The sequence below is a fragment of the Rhinichthys klamathensis genome, unplaced genomic scaffold (genome assembly GCF_029890125.1).
Source record: "Rhinichthys klamathensis goyatoka isolate OS25496 unplaced genomic scaffold, OSU_Roscu_1.1 h1tg000311l_1, whole genome shotgun sequence".
Classification (NCBI taxonomy): domain Eukaryota; kingdom Metazoa; phylum Chordata; class Actinopteri; order Cypriniformes; family Leuciscidae; genus Rhinichthys; species Rhinichthys klamathensis.
The window spans coordinates 825029-844587 of NW_026606829.1; the positions used below are offsets into that span (position 1 = coordinate 825029).

The 19559-nt window shown below is 37.6% G+C and overlaps 1 protein-coding gene and 1 long non-coding RNA gene across 3 annotated transcripts; both read left to right on the forward strand.

Moving 5' to 3' along the window:
- Positions 1–1914: 1914 nt before the first annotated feature.
- On the forward strand, positions 1915–12659 carry tsku (tsukushi small leucine rich proteoglycan homolog (Xenopus laevis)). Of its 2 annotated transcripts, none has more exons than XM_056271146.1 (2): positions 1915–2140; positions 11184–12659. In XM_056271146.1, the coding sequence occupies exons 1-2, from the start codon at positions 2138–2140 to the stop codon at positions 12231–12233; spliced, it is 1053 nt and encodes a 350-aa protein (XP_056127121.1). In that variant the 5' UTR covers positions 1915–2137; the 3' UTR covers positions 12234–12659. The 2 variants fall into 2 exon arrangements, with proteins under 2 accessions (XP_056127121.1, XP_056127122.1); XM_056271147.1 differs by lacking the exon at positions 1915–2140 and adding an exon at positions 7628–7705.
- A 156-nt stretch (positions 12660–12815) lies between these two features.
- Positions 12816–13142, forward strand: LOC130104551 (uncharacterized). Its single transcript, XR_008809505.1, has 2 exons — positions 12816–12855; positions 12889–13142. It is a non-coding gene; the product is annotated as an uncharacterized LOC130104551 (long non-coding RNA).
- The last annotated feature ends 6417 nt before the right edge of the window (positions 13143–19559 follow it).

Genomic DNA, 19559 nt, shown 5'->3' on the forward strand with positions numbered 1-19559 from the left:
TACGAGCACAGGTAAGGACACACATTTACAGGACGAATGCTGTTTTACTGTGTGATCAGTATTACATCATTGTTTCACATTGGAGAAACATTTGCTGTGAAAAGCTTGCATAAGTCTTGACTTTCTGATTGATCATGTGACTTTTGGGATTTCTGATTTGCTTGAGGAGCTTAATGCACCTGGGCATCGATCTAGGCCTGTGTACGTTTGCCTTCAGGTTACTGTAGAGATTTTCTGGTGATTTGTGCAGTGAGAGTGTGTGTGTGAGAGAGAGAGAGAGAGAGAGAGAGAGAGAGAGAGAGAGAGAGAGAGAGAGAGAGAGAGAGAGAGAGAGAGAGAGAGAGAGAGAGAGAGAGAGAGAGGAGGACAACGAGAGAGATGTGCTGACCCATATCCAATAAGCCTCTGAGCTTCTTAAAAGTTACACCTTGACACCTCTGCCCTACAACCAGAAACAGATGATGCAAACTCAGCAACCACAGCCCAAAGCACTTACAGGTAATAACACAGCAATCTGCAGCACTCAGTAAAGGAAACAAACCATAAGTGTCTTCTGCCTTTCAAACATTTACTGGGTGTGTATTAATATATCTATATATATTTTAATAGGTTTGGCTATGTAGCCATAATTGATTAACCACTGTTGAAGATGCACTTCACATACTGTACTTTCTAATATTTGTGTTACAATTTATAATATTTTATAACTGTTTTACTCTCATTGAAATGAAGGCGTCTCAAAGACAATTGTTTTTGTTTTATTGTACTGCCATCTAGTGGAGGGAAAAAAACTTGTAGATTACAAGTTGATTTTAAATTCATGTTTTGTCAAATATAAAACTATACTACTGATCCTGTATCACTGTTGTCCTCTTCATTTGCTTCTTGCACTCATTCTCTTTATTTCACGTCTTCTTCATCAATCTGTTTAGAAACTCTGCAGAGAGCAGAAAAAATATAAGAGGCTTTGTTAAGAATTCCAACAAGTAAATGGTTTTCTTTGTGACTTAAATCCACTGGAAAGTCACGAACAAGTAATAATATTAATACAAATAATATTAAATGCATCTTTTAAGCTTTTTTATTCCTTAAATTCAGCACAGTTTTTCCACATCAATGCCATCGAAGAACCATTTTTGGATTTTCAAAGAACCATACAGTAAACAGTTCCTAAAATACCTTTTTTATCTTTTCTTTTTGTTTTAGTAAACTTTTTGTGCAATGGAAAGTTTCAACAGATGTTAAAGGTTCCATCGATCAATGCTGATAAAGAACCTTTATTTGTATGTTTGTAATTTAATCTCAAGTTGTATAATGGTAACCTTCAACATTACACTGTAAATGTATCAATAATAAATTAGACTGAAATGTATTTTATTTGATACTTCACATTTTGAAAAAAAAAAAATGTGAAAGGGCTGTCAAAGTTAACATGTTAATTTTTAAACATTTATTGAATTTAATAGTATTACTGATGGGAAAATACAAGATTAATCATGATTGTTGTTGGCAACCCTCATTTTTAACAGTGAAAAATAAAACCCCAATGTGCATATAGTGTTCTTGGGAGTTTTTCCTTATAGGAGTTTGTCAGTGATATACACACTCTTGCCCTTAGGCATGTGTTTCCCTTGATACAAAGCAAATATGTATAATATAATTATTTGCTTTGGCTTCAGTACAGTGACGGAGTAAACGCATTTATTTATTTATTTTAATTAAAGAATAATAAAAAAAAAAAACATTCAGAAGTATCCGGAATCAGAAAAGATTTCACCCCCTACTGTTAGGTCTACAGTATTTAAATGGTGTGTGGTTGTAGTAGTATATACTCGCCGCTAGGGGCCGCTGTTGAAGCTCGCCGCGTTCAGACGTTGGTGGGCGCGGATTATCATCATCAGTGAGTGAAACTCTAGACGAGACTCTGCTTGCGGTGGCTTTTTATTGCTTCATCTTCTTTGGCGAGTCTGTACTCTATAGCAGAAAGATCGACAGAGTCACAACCCACACAATACCGCAGACGTGTTCATTTGCCACACATCAAAAAGCTCTGGATATGACAATGACTAAAACTAAAGTATTTTCCGATGTTGGCCTGGAAAAGTAAAAGCTCTCCGACAGACGAGTCTCGCGGCACATGGTAAGTTTTACGAAAAAGAAAAAAAGTTTTCTCCTGTGTCTCACAAGCGTATTTATATTGTATTTTTTACATAACAAAATCGAAACGTACGCGGATTCCTTAATCTCCGATAGTTCGCGTGATGAAGAGTAAAGACATGGACAATGAAAAAGCCTAGATTGCCTATATTTGTGCATTCTGGTATCGTGACAAGCACACGTTTGTTGAGCATTGTCAAGCTGTTACAAAGTTTGTATTTTTAACTGAGGACAGATGTGAGTCCAACCATCAAAGCAGAGATTTTGGCTGCGTCTCAAAACTTAGTGAACTGGCTTCCTAGACAGCATATTATACCCAAAATGTTGTCAAGGCAGTCACTAGACTTTGAATCAAACCCAATCAGTTAAATTAACAAAAGAGTGCGTTGTATTAGAAATGAACCAATATTGTTTTTACCGGAAGATTTTTAAAAATAAATATTGTTTTATACTTTTTATACAACAATAACTAAATTCATTAAACTACAACAAAAAAAAACATGATATTCACGATTAATAAATGATGATGATGATGGCGAACACATTTATGTAAAAATGTCGAGATGTTTGCAAGTTTATTTGCAATTGAGCTTAAATTGCTATGTTTCTCACTTAAATGAATGGCTACAAATAACTGAGTTTACGTTGTTTCCTGTTGAAGGAAGTGGCATTAGCATGATTAAGTACTTCTCTTTAGAGACCCACCAAATGGTGCCATTTGTCTGTAGACCTGAATAAAACAGCAGTCCAACTTTACCTGTTCATTATTGCAACCCATTAATAATGGTACAAGAAATCCACATATTCTATTTAGATATTGTTTTAAATTCTCTTTGTTCTAGGGATATACAAGTGCTACAGTATATTGCATAACATTGAGATAATGCTGTGCAGTGTGTGCATGATCTTTCTAGGATATGGGTGGCAACCTGCATTATGTCAACTGTACTGTAGTCAACAACCATAAACATGTTGAACACTTTGATGCATGTCTCTAATTCAAAGGTTACGTGCTGCTGTTGGCATCACAAAAAGTACCTGCCATACAAAAGTTGTATTACTGAGCTGTTTGAGACACTAAGCTCCCATTAAATCTGCCCCCCCTTAAAGTACTGCATTCTTTCAGCTTTATTGGATTAGGATGTCTGCTGTCTGCTAATTAAATTGGTTAAGAACCAACTTTAGTTCTTTTGTACTGTAGTTTTCTTTTGGCTATGTAAACTCCAGGAAAGATAAATTACGTTTAAAGTGCCCCTATTATGATTTTTCGAATATTTCCTTTGATGTACCTATTACGCGTACCTTTTCTTATAGATGTCTGTGAATGTAAACGGTCTGCAAAGTTGTAAAGTCGGACGTGGACGACAAATAAAGTTATTGAGATTATCAAGAACGTCTACTTTGACCCGCCCTCAAACGTGCTCGGATTGATTGGTAAAATCGACGCCATTGTTACTATCTTTACAGTGTAAACAATCTCTGAGCTTTAGGAAGCCTCTGGAATGGAAGTTTAGTCATGGGAATGGGCGTTTTTGTTTAGCGGTAGACCAATCACAACAGATTAGGCCGTCTGGCCAATCAGAGCAGAGTAAGCTCGGGGAAAGGCGGGATTTAGAGAGAATGAATCCACATTTGATGCTTGTAAACCTGTTGTAGGAGACCTTCAAATCAAAACTAGGAACCTTTAAAATAGCATAATAGGCGCACTTTAAAATGATCTGCGTTTTAATACTAGACCGTTTTCATGCAGACTCGATGGGTGAGCCTCACAGTCTCACTAAAAGGGGAGAAAGATAAATGGTTTAAATATGTAGCTGTTAACCACTGACAGTGATTGCTCTTAAAATACAATGCACTTAGACTTCAGGCATTCTAAGGAGGGACTTAACAGTGAGTGTACCACACCTGGAGAGTTCATAACCCCTGGAACACAGGCAGATGTTTACACTGACAGAAGAGTTCCATGCCTCCAAATTCCATTCATTTTGAATGTTCTAAAGTTAGTGTTACATATGTGTAATCATTACCAAATACAAAATGGGGCTGAAAATGGTTTTCAGTGCTTTCACCTCATGTCCTAACTCCTAAGAAGAGAGTAGAACAGGTATGATTTTTTAGGAAAATGTTTACTTGAAGTCAAAGAGGAACACATCTTGACCAGAGCGAAAGGGAAAGACATGGCTGAGGTTACAAGTCTGTGTCTATATCCCTAACAAATACTCCCATTTAAATGGATAGATCACCATAAAATGAAAATTTTATCATCATTGCCAATCGTTCTTTTTCGGACCACAAAAGGAGAAATCTTTTTAAAAATGTCACGCTCACATCCATATAATGGCAGTAAATAGTAACCACACTTGATCAATGAAGAAAAAGACAAAAAAAATCTGATAAAAACCACTGGTTTAATGGCAAACGTTCCGGTCTCATGTGAGCTTTCTCAATGCCAAGTTGACCACTGAAAAAGGTCACATGAGACTGAAACCCTTTTGTATACCACTGGAACACTTGGAATATATGGCACTTGTCACATGGGACCATTCTGTGATACTTTTGTGTCTTTTTTTTTTTAAAAGCTTGATGCTGGTCTCTATTCACTGCCATTGGATGAGCATGAGTGGGACATTTTTTTCAATTGTCCTTTTGTGGCTAGAAAAAGAAAGAATGGCATACAGCATTAGGTTAGTAAATGACGACTTAATATTAATTTTAGGGTAAACCAACCCTTTAAAGCTGCAGTCCGTAGCTTTTTTTGGGTTAAAAATAATCCAAAATACATATTTGAGAAAATACATAACCAGCCAGTGTTCAAAACTATCTGCTTGCCTTAGCTCGATTCAAAAACGGTAAGCTTGTAATAATGTTTTTAATTCCAGTGGTACTGGTGGATTTCCGCGGGAGATTCGAGCATGTCTTGCGTCATTACGTCACATCTGTACACATAAAGAAGAGTCTCGGCTAGTATAAGTTAGGGGTGGGAATCTCTAGGCACCTCACGATTCGATTCGATTACGATTCAGAGGGCTGCGATTCGATGCTAAAGCGATTGTCGATGATCGATTATCTGAATCTTTTTTTTTTGTGTGTGTGTGAGACTATAAATTTAAAGACTATAAAAACTATATATTTACTTTGCTTTAAAAGTACCAAGTAATGACCCATAAAGAATTAACGTACAATATATTTTATTAACATTGCAAAGAACCAACAGGAAAATAAATGTGTGCCTGAACTAGCAGCATACTTGTAGTAAATTAGTAAATATAACAATAACAAATTATAACAAACTTCAGCATTTCTGAATCTCTAACATAAAATGGACTTCAAACAAGCATCCCCCTTTTATCAGTATTGTCTCAGTCCCACTTACTGTTTTGCAGAAACCAAAATATCATATTACTATCCCCTATTCCACACGTCAGCTTTTAACGAGGAGGGTGTTTGGATTTCGCGCTCAGCCATTGCGTCTCTGTTATGTGCACGCCACAGACGGTCCGGGCGCTGCACTTCCGCGCTTCAGAGTTCCGTCTTTTCCGTCAATATTACGTTATTATAAATGTGTATATACACTACCGTTCAAAAGTTTGGGGTGAGTGAGAATTTTATTTTTATTTTTTGGAGGAAAGAAATCAATACTTTTATTTATCAAGGAATAATTAATTTGATCGAAAGTGACTGTAAAGACATTTATAATGTTACAAAAGTCTTTTGAACTTCCTATTCATCAAAGAATCCAAAAAAAAAAAAAAAAAACGGTACAACTGACAGACCAACAAATGTTTCAACATTGATAATAATAATAAATGTTTCTTGAGCATCAAATCCTCATATTATACTGATTTGTGAAGGATCATTTGACACTGAAGACACTGACACTGGTGATGCTGAAAATTCAGCTTTGATCACAGGAATAAATTACACTTTACTTTATATTCACACAGAAAACAGCTGATTTACACTGGAATAATATTTAATACTATAACTGATTTTTGTTGTATTTTTAATCAAATAAGCGCAGCCATGGTTAGCAGAAGAGAATTCTTTTAAAAGTATTTAAAATCGTACCGACCCCAAACTTTTGAACGGTAGTGTGTGTATATATATATATATATATATATATATATATATATATATATATATATATATATATATATATATATATATATATATATATATATATATATATATATATTTGAAAATCGATTTTTGATATTGGTGAATCGATTCAGAATTGTCCGCATCGCGATGCATCTAAGAATCGATTTTCCCCCCACCCCTAGTATAAGCTATATTGCGTGTGAGGATGTTAGATGTGGAGATTTATAGCCTTTTCTCACAGCACTTGATATGATTAAACTTATCAATTTGATGGCGGATCCAGAAAGGTTCAAACGACAATCACCAGTGACAACAGATTCACCCGCTGTAAAATGCAAAAGACTTCGTTCGGACTTTGGAGTGGCTACAGAAAAAAAGAGACTGCAACCGGCCCATGCGAAAACAAGGATAATATCGGAAGGACATTTGTAGTCACGCAATGCTGATGTTGTTAACATTAACAATTTGAGAACAAAGTATAATTTGCACGGTTTTGCGTGATATGATAACTTATAAGCGATTGTTAGATTTAATCAGCGCGATTTACTGCAATGTCAGAACCAGAACAAAAGTGGATGTTTCTTACTAGTTCAGATGACATTTTCCGGTGAAAATTATAATGTTGGTCATACTTCCAAAAAGAATAATCTGTGATTCTGAATGCCAGTATCCACACCGGCGCGGTGACCGACAGCCGCACACTCTCCTCAAACAGTGTGTTCGTCCGCGCTGTGCCGTGCCGAACTACAACTCACGTAAAGTTGATAATTCCGCGAATGACTGCAATTGCAGATGTCGAACAGAGATGGCGACAAAGAGGAAAAAATGCGGACTGCAGCTTTAAGCAGATTCATCAAGTATAAGCAGCACTTTACAGTGTTTACAGTTACATGGTCACAAAGCCTTTTTTGCTTTTTTGGTACCACTTAGTTTCTCGTAGCATGTCTGCTATTTTTATAGTAAAAAGATAAAAAAACATAGTTATAACTCACTAAATAGTTGAAAGTGTGTATTGCACTCTGTAACTTAGTGTTTTCATTGTACCTATTATGCAATCAATTACACAAGAGGTAATTGTTTACCTAGCGTGCTGGTTCTGTTAATCGTTATCTATAGAAGTACACACAATCTTACAGACTAATTAATGTTCAGTCATTTTTGCTGCTTCATTCTCAAGTCTCTTTCGACCTGTCCTGTTTTGTAATCAGGTTAACCCATGCCCAGATTCAGTGGTAACATTGTAGAGTGTTGAAACGGGGTTTAAGTTCATGTCAAATAGTTAAACAAAGAGCACATGGTAGGGTAATCCGGCAACAAAAGTCGTAAGTAGAGCGTGGCAGAGCGTTTATAGATTTTAGCTGAACATCATGAACATCTCCACCTATTAGACACATAGACCTTCTGTCTGAGAGTTTTTGAGAGTCTTCTGCGTACTTCATGAAAACACGTAAGCAAGATTCAGATTTTTATGTGTAGAATGATGGTGTAATTTTTTTCGACAGTGCAAATTGGCAACGTGCAGTATCACAGACCAAAACAAAAACGCACATTTCAAAGTAAAATAACTGGCTGTAGAAGTGTTTTTCAGAGAAACAATTATGTGAACATAGCATGTTTCCTCAAGCAAACATATCATGGTATTTTTATGCTTTAGTAGAGTGAAAAAGTTACATACAGCACCTTTAAATATGAAGACATTGTTTATTATTATCAATGTTGAAAACAATGTTTTTTGATTAGCAAATCAGCATATTAGAATGATTTCTGAAGGATCATGTGACTGAAGAATGGATAATAATGCTGAAAATTCAGCTTGGCATCACAGGAATAAATTACATTTTAAAATATATTAAAATAGAAAACAGTTATTTTGAATTGTAATAATATTTAACATATTGCCATTTTTTTCTGTGAGTATGAGAGGCTACTTTCATAAACATTAATATTTTTTATATTCTTATTTTACTTTCAAACTGAATTACATTAGGATGGTAAATTATCATTAGATATTTAGACATACATTTAGAGTTTATTTCACAAGTAAACCTGGTAATATAGATATGCGATATACAATAATTATTTGGACTTAATCATTGCCAATAATACTGGTTTGCATATTAAAGCATCAGAGTCTGAGTTTCATTTATATTCTTTAACTAAATGATGTGCTAACAGCTCTTAAATTCTCCATGAGAAAAGCCTTGCACCTTTATAATCATGACAACTTGTCCCTGTAATTGAAAAAGTTCAATTTAATAGGCTCTTTGATCATAAGAATTAGGTCAAATCCTTTGAGAAGGTGCAGAAAAAATAGGGCTCATCAGGTTGCACTAGAAGAGAAGAAGCTTGAATATTTATGTTTTCATGGAAAGGATGAATAAACATCTTATCCCGATGTACACATCAAAATTAAAAAGTCAAAAACCAGAGATTAAGGTGGTTCGACAGTGGACTGATGACAGCAGAGAGGAGCTGGGAGCTTGCTTCGACTGCACGGACTGGCAAGTGCTGAGGGGGGACACATTGGAAGAAACTTGCACTGCTACAACAGATTATATCAACTTCTGTGTACAGTCTATCATACCCACAAAAACAGTTAAGGTGTACCCTAATAACAAAACTTATGTAACTAAAGACATTAAACAAGTAATGAATTTGAGAAAATTGGCGTTTAAAAATAAGGATAGAAGAGAGTTACAAAAAACAAATAAAGAACTGAGGGAAAAGTTGAGGAAGGCAAAGAAGGCACACAAGAAACATCTGGAGGAAGCTTTCAAGGCTGGCAATCCACGTAAAACGTGGGATACAATAAAAAGTATGACAGGCATGCCAGGTAAAAACAGGATACCATTTGTGACAAGTGATGAGATAACCTCTGCCACGGAATTTAACACCTTTTTTACAAGGTTTGAAACCTCTGGGAGTACGGAGAGATGCAGGAAGGTGTTGGAGTCAGTCACGATGGGCTCCGAGGATAGAGTGACAATTACAGTGGGTCAGGTGGAAAAAGTATTTGGTCAGCTTAATTCACGTAAAGCCACCGGCCCGGACAACATCAGTGCCTCTATCCTGAAAACTTACAGCAAGGAGCTAGCACCAGTGTGGCAACCCATCTTCCAACAATCCATGGATACGCACACGGTCCCTGTGGCCTGGAAAACATCGCATATCATTCCCCTACCAAAGAAATCATGCCCCAAGGAGTGTAATGACTTCAGACCCGTGGCTTTAACATCCGTATTAATGAAGTCATTGGAAAAAATCGTAGCAAATGAGCTCTCTCAGTCTGTACAGGATATCCTGGATCCGTTCCAATTCGCATATAGGCAACATCGTAGCACGGAGGATGCTGTCGGCACTCTTACGCATCTGGTCTCAAAACATCTGGACACCCCGAAAATAAAGCCATATGCCAGGGTACTGTTCATTGACTTCTCCTCTGCATTTAATACAATAAAACCGGACATATTGTTATCTAAAATGGCCCTAATGGGTACGAATCCATATCTTATTCATTGGTACTGTTCATTCCTCACTAACAGGCAACAGCTGGTTAGGGTCAATAACACCTATTCACCCATGGTCACAACCAGCTGCGGTGCCCCTCAAGGATGTGTTAGCTCTCCTTTGCTCTTCACACTCTATACCAACGACTGTGTTACCTTTGCACCCAACCATCATATCATCAAATTTTCTGATGATACTGCTCTGGTAGCTTTGATGAAGGAGGGGGAAGGGGCTGAACTTTATGTGCAAACAGTGAATAATCTTGTAGAGTGGTGCGATGAAAATGCTATCATTCTCAATACACAGAAAACGGAAGAGATCATCTTCGGCACCTCTCATGAATGCCATATTACACCATTAATCATCCATAATCAAATCATAAAACAAAAATCATCATTTAAATATCTTGGAGTGTATGTGGACTGTGACCTTTCCTGGACCTATCATGTAGACTACATCTGCGGAAAGGTACAACAGAGAATTTATTTTTTAAGGAGACTTAGGTCATTCGGAGCGAGTAGTGAAATCCTGTCTCTTTTCTTTGTGTCAACCATTCAAAGCATTCTGCAGTATGGAGGCGCAGTGTGGTTTGGGGGCCTCTCAGCTCATTTGAAGGCCAGGATTTTCCGGCTCCTGGGAATTTGTTCCAAATTGGTGGGACAGTCGGTTGAGAAGGCGTTTATTGAAAGTCATGAAGTACATACTGTACGATTGGCTCATAAAATCACCCAAGATTATGCCCATGTGTTGAATCAAGAGTATCAACTCCTGCCCTCTGGGAGACGCTATAGGGTCCCGGAGTGCAGGAAGAACAAATATAAACACTCATTTGTTCCTCTGTCTATATCGATGCTGAATCAACACATGAGGGGAAAGAAGTGATAGTTTTCCCCCCACTTGCATTTCAATATATGTATATATTTATGGCTATTGAAGAACACTTCTGCAGGGCGGAGTACCCATAATATTATGGAAGTAATTTTGTATACTTTTTATTGATGACTGTATGTTTTTGTTTTTAGTTTGTGTGTGCTATAATTGTTGGAGCTTGTATTGCAAGACAAATTTCCGTGTACACGGACAATAAAGTACTATCTTATCTTATCTTAAACACAGACCCAGAGTGACCAGCATGCACGTACAGCTGTAAATGATTGGCTACGTCGGTTTACAGAATTAACACATGTAAATGAGTGACTTCTGATTTCTTCAAACCTCTCAAAGGCCCCTGTGAAGTTGATTCTAGTTCAGTTTTGATGATAACATATGCCATGCAAGACCCTTTTTTACATTCAGTCGATTTACTTGATAATTATTTTTTGGTGATGCTTGAAGTTAATGTGATTTGATTGGTTCTGTTTTGGGACGTTCGTGGCTATAAAATGAAACCCTTTAATGTGTGTTTTTTTGGTTTATAGCTCACCATGGCCACATTGCTGTGTCTCTTCTTCTCTGTGCTTGGCCTGGCTGTCATGGGAGCAGTGAAGAACTGCCATCCGCAGTGCCGCTGTGAGGTGGAGAGCTTTGGCCTCTTCGACAGTTTCAGCCTGACCAAAGTGGACTGCAGTGGGATCGGGCCCGGGAACGCTCCTATCCCCATCCCTCTGGACACCTCCCATCTCGACCTGTCCTTAAACTCCATCACATCCATCAGCGATTCGATGCTCTCCGGACCAGGTTACACCACATTGGTCAGTCTGGACCTAAGCAGCAATGTCATAGCACATGTCAGTCCCAAAGCGTTCTCTAAACTCCGTTATCTGGAGACGTTGGACTTGAGCAACAACGCTCTTGAGGGTCTTGGCGATGGCTGCTTCACTGGACTCCCTCTCGTTGAGCTGGACCTGAGTGAAAACCAATTCAAAGAGTTCAGCCTTGATCTCTTCACCACCAGAGCACAGGATATACCAATCATGGTGGACCTGTCGCAAAACCTCCTGACCTCCATTAACAGGAGGACGCCTGGCCATCCGCTGTACATCAAGAGTCTTATGCTTGCAGGGAACAGATTGAAGACGGTCCCAACGCTTAACGGAATCCCACTTCAGTATCTCAACCTGGACGGGAACCTCATCTCCAGCATTGACGCAGGGGCCTTTGATTCGATGACAGAACTGGTTCACCTGTCTCTCAGCGGCCTGTCTGTCCTGACCTTGATTCAACCAGGTGCTTTCAGGGGTTTGAGGAACCTGCAGGTCTTGGACTTATCAAACAACAGCCGGCTCAAGACGTTGAGCCCAGATGTATTTAGCGGACTCGTCTCTTTACAAGAGCTTCATTTGTCCAATACTGCTGTCACACCATTATCAAGGACCGTCTTTACCCAGATGCCAAGCATAAAGAGTATAACTCTAGGGTCAAACGTGCATTGCTGGAAGACACACAAGCAAGGACAGTTTCACAGACAGATTGGACAGGCAAAACCCAATGATATACTTACCTGTGACAATGCAGGAATGATCTTATGAGCCTGAAGTGCCAGGAAAGACTCGGTTTCTCATCTCTGTGCCTTATTAGTATCTCTTAAGATCTTTTATATTTTCTAATTCAAGATTGCATCGTATTTGCACATACTATGCCAACTAAGGTCCGCTATTTTACAGGTGTTAATCATATTTTAACACAGAGACAGTACATAACAATGGCCTTTGCACTTTATTTATCACATTTCTGTTCTTCTACTTAATGTCACCTGAGATTTGAAGTGTGATGTCAGCTCTAATGTGATGTTTATTTTGTTTTTTAACACAAACAGTCTTAAAGTGTCATAAGTTGTGTATTCAAACAACAGTGTAGTAGGTTAATTTAGAAGTCATGGTGCCTTACAGTGTCATTCATTTAACAGTATTCTGGAACAAAAAATGTCTAATGTTTAGATGCCCCCTATATGATACACTTTAAATGACCATAGAAGCCGTACAGTTTACACTAATGCATACAAAAATTCTCAGAAGGTGTATTAGAATTATTTTTCAGTGGACCTTAAACACTGAGGGCAGGCGAATTTGGTTCATTTAGATGTTTTTACTATTCTTTTTTGATAGAAGCACAAAGAATAAAATACAATTTGTGGAATTTAAGAATTTAAATGTGGCATTTTAATGTCATTTATTACTTTAGCAGTCAAATGTGTTTCTAATACTGAACCTAAAATATGATTTACAAACTACAAAATGTTCTACACATCACTCAGACTGACGTTAGAGGGAAATGTAACGTTAATGTATTCTCTCTGAGTCGTCATCACAGACGTTTACATTATGTTGCTCTAAAATGTTGCACTTTTGATGTTTCAAGATGGCTCATCATATGAGTTGAGGTATGTTTTATGTTTGTTCAAAACTATACTCCTAATAAAAGATAATCTACTTTACATATCTAACATCTTGTTGTGATTTAATGCTCACTTCCCCAAACAGTATTAAAACTTCCAAAGTTAAGCCAGGGCTCTTTCTGAGTCACGTAGTGCATTAGTCATAATACAGACCTCACTAATGTGGTTCTCTTCAGTCTGACGCACTCCGACAGCAATGATTTGTTTATAAGAAACACCCAGTGTTTTATCCCACACTTTTTTTTTCTTCTTTTTTTTTATATATATATACAATAATTAAGCATTAACCATTTACTCAGACTAACCGTGGACAGAAGACTTCATTGCTGAATTGGACCAGATGACTTTAGCCTGTCATGCTTTAGGTTTGTAGGCCTCACAGACCGGGTCTTCATATATCCCCTTAGCTACTCTGAATTGTTGCCAAGATCCAGCTCTTTGAAATTCTAGGAGACTAATGCCAGAGACACATCCCCCTCTTCTTTTCTACACAAAAGCTTAATGGAAAAAAAGGTTTACTTAACGGCTAAACTTTCACTTCATCACTTTGCACTTTCTGCCATGCTTAGGATAAATAAGTAATGTAAATAAATGTGGGCCAATGAGGAACAACAGTCAAGAGCAAACAGTCAGTCAATGTTATCATGACATTCTCTTCATGTTTCTGAGATTTCTCTTTGGATAACACAAGAACACCATTTTATGAGGATAAATCCTTTAAATGCAAACTAGATTTGCATTTCCTGAAGAAAATACTAGCACTACAGTAAAAGAATAGCTTTAGCTTTCTTTGCAATTTAATTCAATATAGCAACACTATAGCACACATTTTTAAATTAACATAATATTCAATGTTTATCTAGAGATATTAAATGCTTCTTTTTTCTTGAAAGAAATTGTAGTTTATAAAACAAAAAGGAGTAGTTGATTTTTCATTTGTTGACACTGGCAAGCCAACTTCACTGTTGTGACCTAGGCTACCTAACAAATCAAAATAAATGAGCATTAACCTTTACCATTCTTTTACAGAACATTGTAAATGTCACAATGAATTGCTAAATTTGATTTAGTACTGACACTGCTCAACTTGCCTTACTATGTGAGAGGTTGTACTAGAAGTTATATCACCTGCTCTCTTTTTAGATAAGAACAGAAGTTAAATGGGCCTTAGGTGAATCATTTGATAATCAAAAGCCACAGCCTTGCAAAAGACAAATGTTGACATAAAAAGCCCTGGTGCATCCATGGAGAGTTTGTTTAAAAAAAGACAAATTAAACTTGTAAACACCAACTATGCAAAATCCTCTAGTCTGTTAAAGCCTCTCGACCCCAGATTCCCAATGACCAGTTAATTCAAGGCTGAATTGCCAGAGAAAAGACAATGGCCCACTGCCAAACACCTGACACAAACTCAAAGCACAAGAGAATCGATATGGAACAAACAATCAAATTTAAGTCAGATTAAAAGGCTTCAATGTCTGGAACCAGAACACAAACAATAAATGGAATGAAGCCTAGAATGCAGCCATGGTCACATTTCGCCCATGAAAATCTCATGAATTTTTCATTGGAGAAGCATTCTTACAAAGTGCCACGCCAATGCTTGTTTCAGACAGCATGCTGCTATTGATTTCCAATTCGGGTTCATAAAATAGCATTAGAGAAAAGATGAAATCTGTTTCATAGTTGTAGTTTTGAAAATTACAAAGTCTTACACAGAAAAACTTCACTATACATGCTCATAAAACATCCCACATGATGCAATTTCATTGCAATTCGTATCTGTTTTACATTTTGGCGAATTGGTGGCTAATTTGTGAGAATCCGTATCTCATTTGTAGGTTTTCGTACAACCTGTTTACACCCCAGTGACAGGTATATTTAGGGGTGGGGTTAGGGGAGAAGCTTAATTTTCTCTAAATTGTACGTTTCCACATGATTCACATTGTACAAACTCATACGCAACTTCCACTTCGCGAAATAGTTTCGTTTCCCATGAGATTGGGTTGGGCGCACGGTACTAAACTAATTAAAAGTTCTCATGTGCTTTCCTTGAATAAACAAAGACAGGATGGTAACATGGCTATCAAGTTCGACATGACTTTTAAAAAAACACATAAGCAAATAACATCCCTCTCTAGATTACACAATGTACCAGTTGCTCATATTCTCTAAAAGCGTGCTGACGTTTCATTCTCAAGCTGTTGTTGACATCACAAACAGTCAAGTCATCGTCATTCCCTTTCTGCCTAATGTTAAAGACCCAGCGTAAGTCTCACAGTATCAGAAAACCAGCACAATAGAGCCATTCTCGCTGTAACACTGCGTCCAAAAGAAAAGCTTTATTGTGCACCAGAATAGACACATCGGGCTCTGTGTCCATACGTCACGCTCAACTGGGTTAGTGTTTTGTGTCAGAACAGGCCTTTGTAGCTAAAATCACTTGCAGAGGTGCTGACCACATAATGATGTTTGCATTCCATGTAATGCATTAGCGCAATGCCATCTTACACTTGTACATTTTTTTGCCTATTCTGCAATGTGGGTTCAAGAAACCTCCGAGAGCCTCAAGCTAGGGAGGAAAAGAGCCTTGTTGTACATTCAATGAAGGCTGAGGACGTAATCTGATCATGGAGCAAACTGTTTTGCCAAGAAATCTTTCTTTCTTGGGACTGTACCATTCAGAGGACACTAATCTGTCTTTTCATGTGTGAACAAAAATGATTTGTACATGGCTCTAAGCATTAGCTAACTCCGTTGCAAGGCACTGTATACATCTAAAATATGGAAGAAATAGTGCCTTATTGCCGGTTTAGTCAATTGTACACTATTGTTTGCTCCTGACCTGTGAGTGTTTGCTTTTACTTATCTGCTTTAAAGCACATGGGTTGGCCGGCTCATGCTTATTCCTCATTCTTGGGTGGTCAGTCCAGGTTTCCTGTTTTGATTGATAACAATGAGGAATTGGAGATCAGGTTCACTTTCAGATCTTTAAAAAGGGACGGTAACAAAGTTGACAAAAGTTATTCTGCAGCACGTACGAGCATATGAATGAGCTAAACCGGGGGTAGGCAAGTTCGGTCCTAGAGAGCCGCTGTCCTGCAAAATTTAGTTCCAACCCTAATCAAACACACCTGAACAAGCTAATCAATGTCTTCAGGATTACCAAGACCCTGTCCCAAATGGCGCACTTCATGCGGACTTTCGGTCTCGTGGACTTAAATTGCTCGTGCTCGCTGAGTCTACGAGTCTGTAGGCCGTCCCATTTAGCATTTTAACGCTCTGAAGTGTGCTCAGCAGCGCCCCCTTTGTACCCTTGAAGTGGTCTTCCGCGAAGCCCGCATAGATGCAGACTCCACGCACTTTAACTACCCAGGAATCCTTGCGAAAGACCAATCAGACAGCAGATGGGAGGAGATTTCGCTCACGGACAATTATTAACATGGCTGAGAAGAAAATATTTAAGTGTAATTATCATTACGGTTTTTATGACAAGTTTATACAAATATTATGATCATCGACCAGTGGTTGATGTCTCAAACATAGGCTAATAATAGCGAGCTGAATAATACGATCGCATTATGATTCATTAATAGAACAGAATGTCAGGGCTTTACTGAGTCATGTGTAAACACAACAACAATAGGCAGCATATTTCCCCGAACCTGTAGCTCCTGTCCATAACAACAATCAGACCGTCTTCCTGTTTCCGGCGTGACGATCGACCTATAGAGCCTTGCGCTAAGGGCTCTATAGGTCTGCACAACATGACGTCACCGAAGTGTGGACTCTGAGGAAGTCCACAAGTCCGGAGTGTGCCATTTGGGGCAGGGCCCAAGGCTATAGGCAGGAGAGGTTTTTTTTCAGTGTTGGAGCTAAACTCTGCAGGACAGCGGCTCTCTAGGACCGAACTTGCCCACCCCTGAGCTAAACGATTAAATGATTTTGTTAGACATTGTGTAACTTTGGGTTGGTGTTGTACTGCGGGCGTTCCAAGAAAAACAGACATATCCTGAGATTGTAAGCCCACACTGACGTCCTTCACATCTGGTTGTCATTACGGTTCGCTGACTCAAGTTACTCGCAGCAAGAAAACAAAGGCACAGCTCAAAGGAACCTTCTGAGGGAGCTTCTCTTTGCTGAAATGCTGCATTTGTTGTTTAAAGGGATAATTTCACCCCAAAAATGTAAATTCTCACATTATTTTACATTGTTAAACCTGTAGATGAATATCATGTAATAGGATGCCATAAGTCACTTTCAAATTAGTGACAAGTTATCATTTGCAGATCAAAATTTTGTAAGTCCATATTATTTATCTTAAAAATGTGTTTTGTGTATTTTTATTAACGTTATTATTAAACTAATTATATAAAACTATGTTGTCAGTGCACTACAAATACAAACTGGTTATTGTCTTTATTTTGTCATTCAAATGTATAGCCCAGAAAAAGGCCTATTTAAAATGATATATAGGCCTATGTTAAAATATTTTCTGGCTTAACTGACTGGTAAACAGTTTACAACTGATCCTAATTCCAGAGCATGCGTTTTTCACACCTGTTGGGCTGACGTATATGAGGGCGAAAGTTTTTCGGCTTGATGAGATCTAGAAGTGTATCAATTTGGTTACTGTATGTGAAAAGCGATGCGCTATACAGAGGACCTGAAAAATAATCATAATATATTTTATATATATATTTACAGCCTTTTTCCATATTGCAATTATTAAGTTCTACTTCTTAACAAAAAAACTTTTTTAACTTTCAAGGCTTGTCTTTATCATATGAATTTGACCCTTTTTAAATAGATTTCAAGCAAATGTATCAAGCGTAATCTATGAGGACATTGTGAATGTCGTTCATCTTAAAGCAACAGAGCAGCAGCAGGTTGTGTTTAAGCTCAGCTTTTATCTCCAGCAGCAGCTGTGTAATTGCCCGCACATGCCTTTTTATTCCTCTGCAATATCCAGATTTCCCAGCTGACTGCTGTGAAACTATTTAGCTTTGAGCACCACCATGTGGCTGCAAAAAAATAGAACGAACTATTGTTTTTCTTCAAGGAATTTCAGTGACAGAAAATGACACACAGTATCTGGCAGCATATATATTTAATATAAATATATTTAATTATATTGAATATATTTATTTATTTGTATTTTTCAGTAAGGTATCTGGAAATCATTTGCTCGTTTTTATGTTTAAGCATAAATCTAACCATGTATAATAATTTCTTCTTCTAACCATGTATAATAATTTCTTCTCTACAATAAGTGTTTCTTCTCACATAAAGATTTTATTTTTTTGAAAAGATTTTATAAAGATCTTATTTTAAGGATGTTTGAATATTTTTACTAGAAAATGACAAAATACTAAGCAAATTATTATTATTATTATTTGCAGTATGGAAAGAAACTCTAAACAGCAACAACACAAAGAAAAAAAATATCAACTGCATTTTAAAGGCATTGTATAATGCCCTCTTCACAAGATGTAAAATAAATCTTTGATGTCCCCAGAGTGTGTATGTGAAGTTTTATCTCAAAAGAAAACGCACTGTTTTTGTGTGTGTCCCTTTAAATGCAAATGACTTCTGCTCCCGACACAGAGAGCAGAGCTTGTGTGTTAGCGGTTTAGATTACCTCACACAGACATGTCATGCACTGAAAATTTCTAAAACTTTTAGCCCTTTTATGTTCAAACCGGAGTCGAACAATGATGGAGAGACTCAAGAAGAAGTGACAACATATAGACACAATTTCTGAATGGTTAGTTGATGGATTTATGTAGCTTGTGTAGTTACCTTCTAGTCTAGTACCATATATTCTGTCATGATAATATATAAATCGTGTTCCGGGGGCGGGGTAAATTTTAGGGTTCATGATGTCACTAACCCGGGAGGAAGCTCATGTAGTCCCTACCGGCCGTTGTAGTCCTTAAAAAGCAAATTCTTTAAAAGAAATTATCTCCCTTTGCTTTGAACTTTGTAACTTTGCAGATGTTGTTTATGCTCAAACAGCAACATTAGCTACACACTAACAAAAGTTGAAAAAGTTAAATCATAATCAACCACCACCCCTTTAAAACTGAAGGAAACCCTTCTATTCTGTAGTTTAATTTCCTGCCCAGTGCAAAATCTGCCTTACCACAGCTGGACGGACACACATATTGAAGGATTCAAAAAGGAGCAATGTTAGTTTAGATTCCATAATTATTCTCCTAGTTTCGGTCCATTTATAATGGGATGTCAACAGTGATTGAGATTCAGGAAGGATATGACCCAGCTTCCCACTAGCTTGTGGCAAACTTGCTTTTCCGTGCACATTAACAATGCGGCTGAAGCTGCCAGACGTAATTAAACTGAGCGTACATTTCCCTGCAGTTAATAAAAAGAGTGGGTGTTGACGAAGCTAGAAAGAGTTTAGAAGAACTAAAAGTGACTTTTGTTGTTGTAGCCTATT